At 42.9% G+C, this 15,094-nt stretch overlaps 1 protein-coding gene across 9 annotated transcripts in view; it reads left to right on the top strand.

Moving 5' to 3' along the window:
- LOC110002323 (mitogen-activated protein kinase kinase kinase kinase 4) overlaps positions 1-15,094 on the top strand; it is a 39,209-nt gene that overhangs the window by 5,292 nt on the left and 18,823 nt on the right. For all 9 annotated transcript variants that reach the window (XM_065951718.1, XM_065951715.1, XM_065951714.1 and 6 more), the window contains exons 3-10: positions 7,766-7,822; positions 11,557-11,682; positions 12,116-12,226; positions 12,318-12,408; positions 13,045-13,175; positions 13,315-13,369; positions 13,454-13,532; positions 14,625-14,800. In XM_065951718.1, coding sequence (XP_065807790.1) covers positions 7,766-7,822; positions 11,557-11,682; positions 12,116-12,226; positions 12,318-12,408; positions 13,045-13,175; positions 13,315-13,369; positions 13,454-13,532; positions 14,625-14,800 — 826 coding nt within the window. The remainder of the gene's footprint in view (positions 1-7,765; positions 7,823-11,556; positions 11,683-12,115; positions 12,227-12,317; positions 12,409-13,044; positions 13,176-13,314; positions 13,370-13,453; positions 13,533-14,624; positions 14,801-15,094) is intronic.

Below are 15,094 nucleotides of genomic sequence, written 5' to 3'. Positions count from 1 at the left end.
ATTTATTTCGGACCGTGCACATCTTTTCCCAGTTCTGCTCTTCATCTCCTTTCTTTGTTTTCCCCCCCTGCTCCCTGAAAGGACAGCCTCACCCCTGCCTCCAGGACAAGCAGCTCTGTCCTCGGGGGGGGGGGGGCTTGCGCTGCCTGCTGGACAGAAGGGGTGGGAGCTGTTGCTGGGGACGGTCCACAACATTTATTAAATACCCACCGGTGCCATATGGATCCAGGCGAGATCGGTCAGCTTCAAAGATAGTGGTTGATGGGGGATTAGAGCAGCTGAGTGCTTTGAATAATTGTGCAAATATTAAGAAATGCAAGGTTATGGATTGTATACTTGCTTGGAGACTTAATGTAAATAATGTGCTTCAGAAGATGCTATGTTGGTGCAATAATTAGATACAAAGGAGTTTCGCTTTCAGCTCAGAGCCTGCAAATACCGAACGTGTCACCCATGCTGCAACAGGGGCCAGGGTCCCATAGCGCGTCACACACACTCTCTGTTTCTATTCTCCACACACACACACACACACACAGCCGAGCAGGTATGTTTGTCCGTGCTCTTTTGAAACTGTTAGTGTGCATCTAGTTAAAAGTGAAAAATCTGACGCACACTCCTTCACTCTGTATCCCCCCCCCCTCGCTGACACAGCATGAGCATCTCTTTTGTCCACGCCTCCCACCCCCTCCACAGTGACCCTCTCCCTAATGGGTGTCACAAGACCTGCAGCGTCCTCTGACCGGCCACACTGCCTGAACAAAACTCTCTGTGTCTGTCTGTCCTCGTGTGAGCGTTTGTGTGTGTGTGTGTGTGTGTGTGTGTAGCTCATTCGGCCACCTCATTATCTGATTGGTGTTGAGATGAGACTCAAAGGCGCTGGCAGACGAGACAGTCTCTTTCCTGTCTTTCTTGAGGCCTCCACTTTGACAGCTCTTTTCCTCTTTTAAGAACCCGCTTTTGTTGTTTTATTCTTTTAGATTATTGGAAAAAAAAAGATGCTTTTGTGTATCAGGACATTATGGTCTCAATCCAGGATGGAGTTTGCTTAGGAGGAGAGACCCACTCAACTTTAGGGCTGCCCCAAAATGTTGATAATTTGAAGGCTGGGAGACCCCCAGTCAACTCGGATTTCGTCAGTCAAATCCTTTGACTTGTGTTTTTTAGCTGTTTCATACGGTAGCTTCACACAAAGCAACATAGTAGCAGGCTTTAAACGTCACAAATCGAGACATACTAATTCGGCGTGAATCATTTTTTGAGATTTTTCAGGTCGCCGAATTATCCTCAGAAGTCTCGTACTCTTAAAACAGACTGTTGGATCAATTCAGGTAAAAATCCTGAAAAAAAAAAAAAAGCAGTTTCATTTAAAAATCTGTGTTTGGTTGACCAACACTTCTTGAAAAACACTGTTAGAATTTTTCTTTCCAGTTTTTCTGTCTTGGATGGCGCTGACTCAGTGCGAAACCTTTCAATCCACGTTTTGTCACTTTTACGGCCGTCCGAAGATCTTCCATGTTAGTCGCCTTTTTTGTTAACAGTGTTTTCAGCTTTTGGAGGAGAGGCATGTTTACTTTCAGTATTGTTTTTGTCACATCCAGAGGACCTCTGCTTTCCTCAGTGTCTTGAACGATGTTTTGTCGATGGAGATGGATACACAATCGGATGTCCAAAACAAAATAACTGTCTGTTGATGCTTTTATTTATTTAATTTTTTTGATCAGCAGTTAGATCTTCACACCTTGAGGAACTAAATGTCCAAAGTTTGTCATTGTAATCAACATGGTTTTATTAAAATCCCACACCTAGATTTTATTTCCCTTTTTACTGGCAGGATTTAATCATAAGGATGGCTCATGGTATTGCTCTCCTTTAAAAACCAGCAAACCTACAGTGGAAGCTTATCGTTGCTGGCTGGTTTGACTTGTGAATCCTTTTGTTACAAGTGTGAATTCCTCAGGGAAAGACTCCACCATTCACCTTTAATCTCTTACAGCATTCAGCTACTGCACTGGGATCAATAAATGCACAGTCACATCAACCACCCCCGCCCCCCCCTCTGTGAGAGACTCTGATTCAACCTTTTTTCTGTGTGCTTGCTTCTCCCGTTCATGCATTTTGTCGCTTTCAATGCATTGTCAGCCAACCTTTCTCCTTTCAGCTTCTCCTCCTCTTTATCCTCCGTGCAGTCACATTACAGTTTATCTTCCTCTACCTCTCCTCCTTTCCTCCTAATCTTTTCTGCTTACTCCTCTTGGGAGTGCAGGAGTGGAAGAAGCAGGGCAGAGGCTGCGTGTGGGAGAATTGGGTCAATGTGCTTGTATGCAGCAACAGCAGCGATAGAGCCCGGAGAAACAGGAGCGGGGCACAGCCCTGGATGTCATGTGCTGCCTCTTACTGCTGATTGATCTTTTCTTTCCCAAGCATCCATCTGAAGTGTGTTAGGGAAGGCGTAGGCTGTTAATCAGTCGATATTTCTGCTTCCAGAGGTAGATGGAGACTCTGACCTGCCTGTTTATCACCTTCTGTCCACCCCCCACCTTAACTCTCTCAGTTCAAATGTCACCTTAGATCTTGAAACCGTCCTGCACAGGGGGTCATCCATACCTCATTACCACAGCTCCTCCACCATCTTACACCGTACCACAAACACACACTTTTCACTCGTGACCTTTTGAAGAAGCAGACCGTGGCACCCAGCAGCTCCCTCCCTCCCCTCGCTGTGTGAACTCATAATATGAAACCTCGTTTGTTTTGCACCTACACGGCTGGTCAGTTTCAGCTGCAGCGTGAGCCAGGAGCCTTGTTGGTTGGGAAAACAGTGCGTTGGCGTCCTGCCAGTGTTTTTGAAACAGTTGCCAAATGTGATGGATCTTACATTAAAGTGAGAGAGGTAGGGAGGTGAAGGTTCTGGTCGATTAGGCTGCAGTGGATATGAGCTTTGTGGAAAGGTGTATGGGAAACAGAACTCCCCCCTTCCTCCACAGAGACCACTAACGATGCTGCCAAGCATTACTGCTCACTCCTGTCAAGTTAAAATCCGCCCTAAAAACCTATAACTTGTCCTAACAGTGCACTTAGGCACTGGAGTAATAATGAAACACTGTGGGAACTGGGAGAATTCTTGTTTTTTTTAAATCAGGGCCTATTTTTACATACGAGGTCTAACTTGGTACAAAAAGATTGGAATTACTCCTGTTGATCGCTACAACTTGCCACCTGAAGACGGGCTGTATTGACTGCACTGATAGGAGATCACAAAATAGTCGGTCTTGGTTGGTATCTTTTCTGTAATGCTGTCGGACCCGAGAATATTAATCATGGAAATATTGACTATTTTAAGTGGACGTACTCTGATAGTCACAATACAGTTATAGCCCATTTTACAGCTTCCACATAGAACTTCTCTCTAAGCAATATGGAACTTTTTTTTTTTTTTTGGAACTTTTAGTCATTTGGATCCAAGAATAAGTTTAGAAAAACACCAGGAACATCCTTTTAATTCCTCTGAAAATGCTCATTTCATGGCTAAAATGTTTGCTCTACAAACCTTGTGTGCCAGCACTCCTGTCAGTTTAACCAAGCAGCCTCTCTTATCAAGTTTCTTTGTGTTGAGTGAGATTTCTCCTCCACTGTGTTGTTAATTGAGCCCTTTAAGAATGGTATATTTGGTTTTTAGGGTAGATTTTCACTTAATGTCTCGGCTCTGAAGGCAATAAGTCAGTCCGTGGTTTTTAGTGCTGAGCTGGAGAGAGGCCAGCAGCACATCTGGCCATGCTTAAGAGGAGAGGAGATGGAGGCCAGGGAGGGCTGAGTGATCGCTCAGTGCCTCAGATAACCTCTCCACAGACACGCCCAGCTCGCTGCTGCAAAGGGGCCCTTTGGTGCCACGGTGTTTCTGTGACCAACCGATGCCTTCATGATCAGCTAATTATTCATTATTCAGTTTAGAAATCAAGAAAAACAATCGGACTAATTGTTCAGTAAAAGAGATTGTGCTGCGTTGTCCTGTTCCAAGTTGCATCACAACATCGGCACTATATAAATGCCTCAAGCTGGTAGAAGGGAAAAATGTGAAAACCATTAAATCATTATTTAATTTAAATTGCCTCTCCCCCAGAAAATCCTTTTATCGTGCTCTTTGCATTGTTGCACCAAAGAACAATTACCAAATTAATTCCCAACATTTTGTTGTATTAATGGATTTCTCCAAATTAGAAACATTCATATTTTAAGGTACGACTGTTGGCAACATGTAGGTTCTAGTGCGTGTAAACTTATCAATTCTCCTTAAATAAATCGAATTGGAAACCTAAATGAACTGAAATGAATATAGGATACATGGTGAAGACTTCATGTGGCTAAAAGTATTTGAAAAATACATATACAACCACGACAATCTTATAAATGATTAATTATTTATGCAATTCCTCATGCTAAAATGTCAAACATCCCTTCGGTGCAGCCTCTTGAGGAGTGGCTTCTTTTCATGTCTGATGCGACGAGACAGCCATCGACTCGTCTTTGACTTTCAGAAGAAGAAATGAATAAACATACGGAGAAAATGTCACGCTGATTAATCAACAAACGGCGTAATTCTAAATCGTCTAACCTGCAGTCATAGATACAAGATTAATTTAAACTCAACCACTCACGATCTGAATATGAGCGTGACTCAGATTAACAGAATAAAAGTTTATTTGTAAGATTCATTAGGATCCTGTTTTCTATTAAGACCTGCCGTGTTTCCCTTCATTTCAAAGACAAACGATGGAGTCAGTTCGGGAATAAAAGCATGTGGGGGAACTTGTGTGTAATGGAGGCATCTCATTACTCATAATCAGATGCTAATGTTGCGTAACCCAGTTGTTTTGTGGTATCAAAATGCAATAATGATGTGGTCTAGATAACCCTCTCTCCACCCAGAGACAAAGCTGCATCTACGTTCATCAGACTGTGAATTCTTCAGACTAACGGGGAAGGAGTCATAGTGAAAAAACACTTCAGTGCGTTCATATCCCCAACGCTTGTTATAACCTGAATCTGTCAACACATACCTGTCACTGCCAACTGTAAAGTTAAAAGAAGGAACAGCTTATTACTATTGGCAGCCATAAAGAGAGAATGATAACACAAATATCTCTGAAGTTCTTCAATTCCAGACCTCTTTTCATACTGTCCATTGTTAAGATCTAGGAAGAGAAGCTTGTCAGTCTTGATGGTGGCATTGGATTTCTGCAACATAAATCCTGCAGGTGCATCCTTCAGACAACACTGATGAACACTGATTCCTGTCAGAAGAGGGACGTTGTGGCGATGACTCAGTGTTGGCTCTCTGTTTGGGATTTGTAGCTACAAACAGAAAAGTGATTCATACAGTTATGTGAGAGTCCTGCTCCCAGTCATGAAGTAGATGTCTGATCGGAGATGTGATAGCGGCGGCTGTCGTTTTTTTTTTTTTTAATCAGGCTCACCAGCCACACAGCCGCACATGTTAAATATAAAACATGCAGTAAAAAGAAACGGTAGTTTTTGTCAGGCAGCCGTCGTTTTCGGTTTTCGACGAGACGCTCGTGCGATGTCGTTATTCTCAGCGAACAAGCGCTTCATCAGAACGCTCCCGAGCACACAGCCAGCGCTTCTCTGTCCCCGGGAGAAAAAAAACAAACCAGGTGGACAACAGGGGCCCAAGATGACTGTCCTCCTCTACCAGTCTGTGTTGCTCACCAAAAAGCGACATGCGTCTCATGGCAGATGAAACAACAACTTGTACTTGGCCGTCATCACTTCTATGTACACCTGAAGTGTAAATATTATATATATCAAATATTACACAGCGTTTGAAATACTTGTGCAACATGTATCGCAGATTGCAATCACGTTGTCTTCCTCTGAAAGTGCGCTCCTATTCTTAGTCACTCAAGCATCTTTTTCTGGGTTAGGGTTTTTTTATGCAGCGTGCAAGCAGATAGACAACCAATAAACGGATATGTACAGGTGTCACAGGCTCCGCTCTTGCTTCCTTAAAATGAAACCCCCCCCCCCCCCCCCCCCCCCCCCCAAAATGTCAGCACAGTTTCTCACTCTTTTTTGTTTTGTTGTCTATCCTGTACCACAACAAAGCTCGAAGTCAAACCACACAAAGTTAAGCTGCAGCTGCAAAACTCCTTCTTGTGTTCAGATTAGTATGAACGTAACTTTTTAGTTGTTATAAGAAGTTGAATAGCAAAACAATGTCAAGACTTGAAACTGTTGTCAGACATCAATACTGAAAGTGGATTGTTTCAGCTCAGTGATTTATAGTAAAGGATTTGTGTAATCACATGTGCTTTGCATAAAAATATCTCATAACTATGCTTTGGTATTTTCAAGCACCAGATGAAAAGTGTTTTTTCCCTTCTAATGTTTTCGTAGATGTGAAGAAATATTTTCCCCCCCTCTAATTGATTAGTTTCATTGATAACTCTCTCTGACTACACTTTCACGTCTTACTGAAGGACGGTCTAAAGGCGCTGAGATGGTGTCGGGCAAATTGTAGGTTTGAGGTTGACGACCGACTTCCTCTCTGTAACATCTGTGACCAGTGAACCCGGCGAAGCGGGCCAAGGCAGCCATCAGCGCCAGCAGCTAGTAGTGCTCGGGGAGCTGACAGCCGTAATGTCAGCTCCAGTGTTGTTTTTGTGTTGGCGACCCCTGGGATCAAAGTGTGGTGGATTAAAGGCATTGTAAAGTGTCCCTCTTACCCCCCCCCCCCCCCTTCTCCTGCCCGCTGAAAAGAGAGAGGGCCCCTAAGCCTACGTGGCTTTTATTGTAATAATCCATACAGTTTCAATTGACTATGGAATGCACTGGCTGAGATGATGGTGTTAGAGGGTGTGTTTATATGTGTGTCTGAATGTGCATCGTCCCTCTGCAACCATGCATAAGGTCTGCTCAGTGTATTGACTTCCCTGACACAGTTGCTGCAGTGACCAGTGCTGCACACACACACACACACACACACAGAGATGCAGCGTTGTCACTGCAGTGTTGTCCCAAAGAGTCAGAAGGGGAATACCCACACTCGGCCAGAAACGTCCCATGTTTTAGCTCCTCTTGGGGCAGGAGAGAGAGAGAGAGGGAGGGGCATAGGAGAGGCCGCTATTTCGGTCCTTTTGTTTATGTAAGGAGTGGCAGAAGGGTGTTAGGAGAGCAAAGGAGTCTGGGAATGTTGGGGCGTTATAGCTTGGGAATAACGTGCTCATCTGTGGTATGTGCAATACTGCATATAGGAGGTTTACTTATAGCGTGGGATACATCTGGGTTGAGTTTGTAATACGATGATGGGAACGACAAACGTTGGAGTTGAGTTGATTTATTGCCATGTGAAATGTAAGATGATCAATGAAAAACATGGATTCTGTGTGCATTTACTTACTAATTTTGATTCATTCTTATTTTTAGACGGTTGAGATTATTTTCATCTTAATGTCTAGAAAACAATTTCCCGAACATTCACAGAAATCAGTTGATGTTTTCAGATGATGGCGTTCATCAAACCAGACCTGCTCGATTAAAGGAAAACATACGACGCGTGATGAAGTGTTAAATATTGCGATAAAAACAGAAAGTTCAATGGATAATAAAGACTGGAAAGTGTTCGCATGTGTGTTAGTGACAGAAACACAAATTCACAGCCTTCCTGAGTCTACTGATCATCAGTGTTAAGAGTGAATGAGCGCACACTGAGTGTTTGAACGAGTATTCACCTCTCATTTTCTTTTTACAGGGACGTCATGTCAAGACTGGACAGCTGGCTGCCATCAAAGTCATGGACGTCACAGAGGTAAGGTCGAATAATACGTTTTCCAGCTTCACACCAACATGTAAATAAAGGCAGGTGGCTTTTTATTTTTATTTTTAGGAACAATAGGTCTGCGATAGACGCAGTTAGAGGTGGGGGAAATGGAGCAACAAGAAATTCAGCCAGTCTCCCAGATGAATGGAGTAGATCCTGAAGTATGGACTCATTCATAAATAGACTTTGAAGCCTGAATCCCCAAGAATTGAAATCGAATCGTGAGACACCCAAAGATTCCCGTCCCTGGAGTTGCTGGAGTTTTGTTCATTATGATCCCCCCCCCCCCCCCCCCCCCCAAATTAAATTTGACATCTTGGTTTGCAAAGCGAAAAAAAAAGAAAAGGATATCTGCACTAGTACATCACACTCCGGTTATGTTTGAGCTTTTGTCTGGTAAATATTAAAATGAATAGACATTCCTTTGGATCTGACGTCTTAATGTTTTCAAGCTTACAGAGAAGAAAAAATGCCATGATTTGTAATGAGCCCCCTCCATCATAAACAGCAGGGGAGGGGTAGAGGCAACAGGATGCTTATTGAGCGTAGTGCGTCATTTAGCGGCCAGCGCGCTGCCCTCAGCTGTGTGAGGTCCCATCTGCAGATGAGTGAACGCACACAACCACACATGAACATATGCAGGAACACAAAGCAGAAGGTTTCAGAGTCACAGTGAAGGCCAGAAGAGGCAAACACCCACACAGGCCATAGCAATGAGTGTGTAAGCATGTTGACTGCAACAAATACAGAGGAAAAAAAAGGGAGACGTCTACAGTCGTCAGCTTAATTTCCCCCATGCATCATTACCCAGATTTCCCAATATTCAGTGCAACATATTCAACATGCACCTGCGTCGCAATCAACCTAACCCTAAAGACGCTCCTGACTCAGCAGCACAGAGACCGTTTGCCCTGACATGCCTGCCGCCACTCCTCACATCAGCCTACGTCATGATGAGTCAGAGTGTCCACACTCACCTAATTTGTTATCATGTAACCGGTGTTAAGAGTGTGACTCAATCGTTTCCTGTTTAATGCAACAGTCTAAGAAAGCACACCTACAGTATCGTCCTAACTTACTGACAGCATGATGAATGAAAGTTCATAAGGTATGTCCTCATGAAGCTATGTCTGTCTGATGCTCTTCATGATTTACAGAACACCTCCTTTTCTAAATCTAAAATAAATCCTTAAAAACATTATTTTTCTCCACTTATATGGATCAAATTAATCAGAGAGTTATCAGACTGTTCGCTTTCCCTTCATCTCACTGCATTAAATGGTTTGAAAGCATGTCTGCTATACACATGCCGCCATACAACTGGTAAAATGTACACATGTCGAGTGAGCATGCACGGTTTGCCAGGAGGCTTAAAACCCGCCTCAGCTCCAGCTCTCAGCCTGTCGTTGGGATGACTGAAAGCTAGGTTGAGGCAGCATTTCCAGCATGGACACCATCACCCTGCAGGAACAGATGGGTGACGTCACTCAGCCTTTGTCCATTAATATTTACAGTCTATGGTCTAAATGAAGAGAATCACAAGACAGTTTTAGAGACTTGTTTCTATTGACATTTTCCAAACGTAATTATGACACTCACTGTGGAAAAGGAAAAAGAATGGAGAGCAGTAAAACTTGAGAAATGGAAAGTTACATTAGGCATATATTGCTGATTATTTGGTCTGCATATGTTGGATCCTTGTATTGGAAACAGATGTTCATTTGTGTCACACATACTTGGAAAACGATAGGCAAGAAACAAAAAAAATTGAAGTTGAGTCAGGTACAGCTTATACCTTCTTTATAAATGATCTATCTTAAAGCATTATGCACAAATGTTGTAGCTGACCTAGCACAACAGATTAGTAACTTCTTATCTATGTTCATAGTACAATGACGCATTTTTCCCCCTTGTATCTTCTTGGCTTAGATCTCACAAAGCTCCACTCCTCCTCTTCTCATTCTCTGTTTTTTTTTAACCATATGATTGTGTCACTCTTCCCCTAACCTCCTCCACACCTGACTTGTGGCAGCGAGGCTCTCTCTCTGCCGGGGTGGTGTGATAATCCCAACAGCTGCACAGCAAAGCAAAGCAGAGCAGAGAGGGGGAGGATGGGAAAGAGAGAGGGGAGGGAGGGAGGGAGTAGAAGGGGTGTGCAGTGTACAACAGAAAGGCTTACGTCAACTCAGACGAGTCATGCAGCAGCAGTATGGCCGCAGACACTCTGCTGCCATTTTACTAAAGATTCTGCTTGCTCATATTACAGATTAGTAACATGCACAAACAGTATCACCTCTCCCTGAATTGTCTTCTACTGTTGGTGATGTTAAACCTGGTTACATACTACATTATTGTAAATACAAAGAGGCAAACCCCACACATTGTAGCCTGCGGTGATAATGCTGCACAGCCACCCCCCCCCCACCTTTTCTATCCACCCCCCTCCTCCTACTGTACTTCCTATAGGAGAAGCCGTGTAACCATAGAGGAACACAGGCTGATCCCTGCATGTGTTCAATTACTGTGTCACGGTTAATCATTGTCAAGTTTCTATTGGATGCGAGCAGAGGGAAAGCACTGCAGCTCGTTCTGACCTTTTTATCAAGATGTGATTCAGGACAGGTTTGCTGCTTTTACTCGCACTAAAGGGCCATTTACAGCAAACACTGCATCATTTTTTTTTTAAACAGGGTTGTGGTACTAAAACGATGGAAGGAAGCTGCCGTGCTCACTGTGTGTCGGGTAATACAAGGTGCGCTGCAGTAGGGACAAATAGCAGAAAAAACAACAGTGGACCAGCTTACCTCCGCTTGGTCTCTGAAGGGTTGTGGTACTTTTAATCTTGAGTGCTTTGGAAAAAAAAAAAAAAGTCTAAATGACTTAAAGGTGCAGTAGGTTTTATAATTTCTCCAGCAGATCACTTTGACCTACAGCAGATAGATGAACTGTGAAGGATGCGTCACATTTTCTTAAGCTTAATGCACAACGTGTTTGCTGCTGACACACTCACTCGGACACAAAGTTTTTAATATCACAACAAAAAGGAGAGCTACAGTTAAGATTTGATCCCTTTTTTATAAACAGAAACAGCTGCTGTTTCACTCCTTTAATCGTCACCAGATTGCATTAATGAAAAGCTGTATTTTTTTTTACCCTGCAGACCACGAGAGTTTACCGGCCAACTCTCTGCTGTTACCTGCTTGTTTGTTTGTTTGAATGTGTTGGGTTGATTCAGAGCTGATTATTGGCTTCATTATGTGCTTAAACAAAAAAGATAATCTCCACTAGATCCTAATTTATATCTGTGTTGAACCATTTATCTAATGTATATTTATTCCTTTTTTAACAAGGGAATACCAATAATGGCCACGCTACACGTCAACCCACCACAGTGAGACTCACTCATGCATCATTAATCCCTAAACAAAGGAATCATTTGCGAGTAGACGGGCGACTCCTGCTGCATTGTCGTACAGCAGAGTCCGACATTCAAGATGAATAAGACCCGGTCATGCGGAAATAAAGCCACAACCAGGGTTTTGTCACATTGATATGACCCTAAATATGGAAGTGAACTGATTTGAGTCTGAACTGAAATGTCACTTAAAGCCAAATGATGATTAAAGCCCCAAAAACCCACACAGGGATTTTTGAATTTCACCATCTTGTCTATCTCTGTAACTTGTGTGTGATTCTGTTTTTTTTTTTTTTTCTGTTTCAAGGATGAGGAGGAGGAGATTAAACTTGAGATCAATATGCTGAAAAAGTACTCCCACCACCGAAACATAGCCACCTACTACGGCGCTTTCATTAAGAAAAGCCCCCCGGGACACGACGACCAGCTATGGGTAAGTCTGATATACAGCTGCCTCGATCACAGACTTTTTGTGTTATTGTGTGTTTCATAGATTTTGTATTGGATCAGAAGTAGCCGTTTAAACACCATATTAACACACCAATCGAATCAATTGGTTCAGCAGCAGAAAAGCAGCTACAGGTTTCCTTCAAGATAAAATGACTGTTTTTGTTTATGCGGTCTGGTAGCATTTAAGAGGGTCATGTATCGGCTGTTTCTGGATTCTCTTCACAGAAAGGTCTGCCTCTTTGAGTTCTTTACCTTTGGGAGCCTGACAGTTAAAATAAAAAAACATTTACAATGACTGATTTGATTGTGTTGCAGCCAATAGAGCCCATTTCACGACCACAGAGTTAAGCAATGTGGAGAAGCAATTCAACTAAGCATCCTCTGATGATCAATATTCCTGTTTTTTTTTTTTTTAGTTGGTGATGGAGTTCTGTGGAGCCGGCTCAATCACGGACCTGGTGAAGAACACAAAGGGGAACCAGCTGAAGGAAGACTGGATCGCTTACATCTCCAGAGAGATCCTCAGAGTGAGAGTCATTTTCTCTTCTCCTCTCCTTTCCTCTCCTCTCCTCTCCTCTCCTCGGTTGCTAATGTTATGTATCGGTCTCTACTCCTCAGGGTCTCGCCCACCTTCATGCCCACCACGTCATCCACCGAGACATCAAGGGCCAGAATGTCCTGCTGACAGAGAACGCTGAAGTCAAACTAGGCGAGTTCTCCCATGACGTTTACTCACTGTTTAAAAACATGTTCAGCTTTTGCTTTTGTTGTGCTGCAGAGTGTCAGTTTACAGTCTCAGTTTACAATCTGAGAATTTTGAAAACACTCTGTTAAACAAGGCATCTTGTGTGTGTTTTAAGTAACGAAAACATGTTGACGACACAAGCAATATAGTGTCACTACATTTTGATCGCAATGTAGCTGAACTCTGCTTGGAGCGTGGACTTAAAAGCTGTGAGAAAAGACGGGATAGAAAGACAAATGTGGAATCTTAAACGTAAATTAACCAAAAGTTATGACTGAAGAAGTGTATTCAGGTAGGAATCTATCACTGACTGTGAGAGTGTTACGGTGGTTAAAGGGGGGTATTGACCTGATGTCATGCTTTACCTGGCGTCCCTTCTTTAAATTGATTTTTGTCCAGTCTGGGTCAGATAGCACCTTTATCAAGATCATCTTGCTCAGTATGACATGCAATTACTGTTACTATCTCACTGTCTGCAGGAGCCTCTTGTCTGGAGAGGTCATTTCTTTGGACTGATAATGTAGTTTCACATTTGCAGACTTGACATCCTTAAATATTTGGAGTACAAGACCTTGACAGCAATGTTCCCCCTCCTTGTAGTTGACTTTGGTGTGAGCGCTCAGCTGGATCGGACAGTTGGGAGAAGAAACACCTTCATCGGGACTCCTTATTGGATGGCCCCGGAGGTCATTGCTTGTGACGAGAACCCGGACGCTACCTACGATTACAGAGTAAGAGCCTCCACAGAATCTCACTGAAAACTTGACATAACCGTGTAAAACAGGTGTATTGCACCTGTTACCTCGCTGATTTGTCTGAACATGTCCCGTTGTTGCGGCTTTGCTGACTGGGCGTTGTCTTTTCCTGCAGAGTGATTTGTGGTCCACTGGTATCACAGCTATTGAAATGGCTGAAGGAGCACCACGTGAGTACCATTCTGTTCATATTAGCACGATTTTGTGTGGCGTAAAATGTTGCTAATGTTCTGCTCTTGTGCATCTCCTTCCAGCACTCTGTGACATGCACCCTATGCGTGCACTTTTCCTTATTCCGAGAAACCCTCCTCCCAGGCTCAAATCTAAAAAATGGTGAGTACGAACCAGAAGAAGAATTTGTTTTTGTGCACATAAGTGTATTTCTATCCCTTTTCAGTTCTCTTTTTCTGACCCTTATAAAAAGCTCCTGTTTTATTTATATGTTTTTTTGTTATTTAAACTTTGGCCTTCCTTCTTGGTTTCTCTGTGTGTAACTTTATCTCTGACCTCAGATCAGGTTCCTGGAGAAGCCTGAATCAGAGCTTTCCTCCGAGCTCTGCTGAGTTGCACATCTGTTGTACACCTGCTCTGGCACACTCAGTGTTTCTTGGCAAACACTGCCGTGATGCTCTGAATGAAAAAAAGAATAGTTTCTGCTTTTTGACTGAAGTTTCGGGTCTAATGGGCTTTTTTAATAGCATGCATTTTAAAAGCATTATACTACCTGAAAACCTTAATTAAAAAAAAGCCTTTTGATTCTTGTTTCTTTGATTCTGACTCTTTGCTTACGGCTCCACGTCTCTGGTTGTCAGACGTGCTGTTGTTTGTGTGATTAGGCAGGAACATTTCCAATCAAGCTCACACAGTCTTGGAAAAAAGCAAAATCTATTTTTACTAGGTATTGTGAAACTTATTGTCGTTAATCGTCTCTCAGATTTTTCTGTATGATACCTGAGTTGTCCGTCTTGTTTATCCTATTTGCTTTACTTTTCCATAAACCATATTTCCAGAAGCTGTAGGATGTTTCTTTTTAACTGTTTCCTTTTTGAATTTTAATTAAAAGTAAATCAAATCCACATCTAAACGGCTTCAGGTGCACTGATGATGATAATTGCCTCGCACTGTGCCCCATATTTCAGCGTTTTCATGGCGCATCAGTGATGAAAGGTTGAGTGCCGCCTGTCTACACGTATAAATCTCATTTAGGCTGTTGTCATGCAGCGGAGTCTTTCAGAGGCATGGAGGGAGTGTTTTTCAGGATGGATGGTTCACTCAGATTTTGTTTGCAGTAATCAAATTTAATTTAAGATCTCAGGACGCACTCTGTCCTCTCATGGTTGGACATTTTCGTTTCTGGCATCTACTGTCTCTTTTTTTTTTTTTTTAAACGTCACCCATTGCACTCTCTCCCCACGTTCCCCACAGGTCCAAAAAGTTTTTCAGCTTCATCGAGAACTCTCTGGTGAAGAACTACACTCAGCGTCCCCCGACGGAGCAGCTGCTGAAGCACCCGTTCATCCGAGACCAGCCCAACGAGAGGCAAGTCCGCATTCAGCTCAAAGACCACATCGACCGGACCAAGAAGAAGAGGGGAGAGAAAGGTGAGACTGTGTGAACCTGCCAGCTTAGAACTTTGCTTCTTTTGTCTTATTCACTGTCACAGAAAATGTGAAATCGAGTATCTCATGTTAAATCTGGCGCAGAAAGCCAATTTAACCTTTGTGTGTATGTACTGTGTTATGCATTTCATCATCTAAAACTTAAACCTTAAGTGTCTATTTTCAGACATTTTCAGACATGCTTTAAGTTCAAGTTAACCTGAACTAATATTTTTTTGCAAAACCTTTCTTTGTTCATTTTCCTGTAATTGACGTAGTAGAAGTAGAAGCTCAACC

The sequence above is a fragment of the Labrus bergylta genome, chromosome 24, assembly GCF_963930695.1.
Source record: "Labrus bergylta chromosome 24, fLabBer1.1, whole genome shotgun sequence".
NCBI classification, from domain to species: domain Eukaryota; kingdom Metazoa; phylum Chordata; class Actinopteri; order Labriformes; family Labridae; genus Labrus; species Labrus bergylta.
Note: the sequence above shows the minus strand (reverse complement) of the source record. Positions and strands in the feature narration are given on the sequence as shown.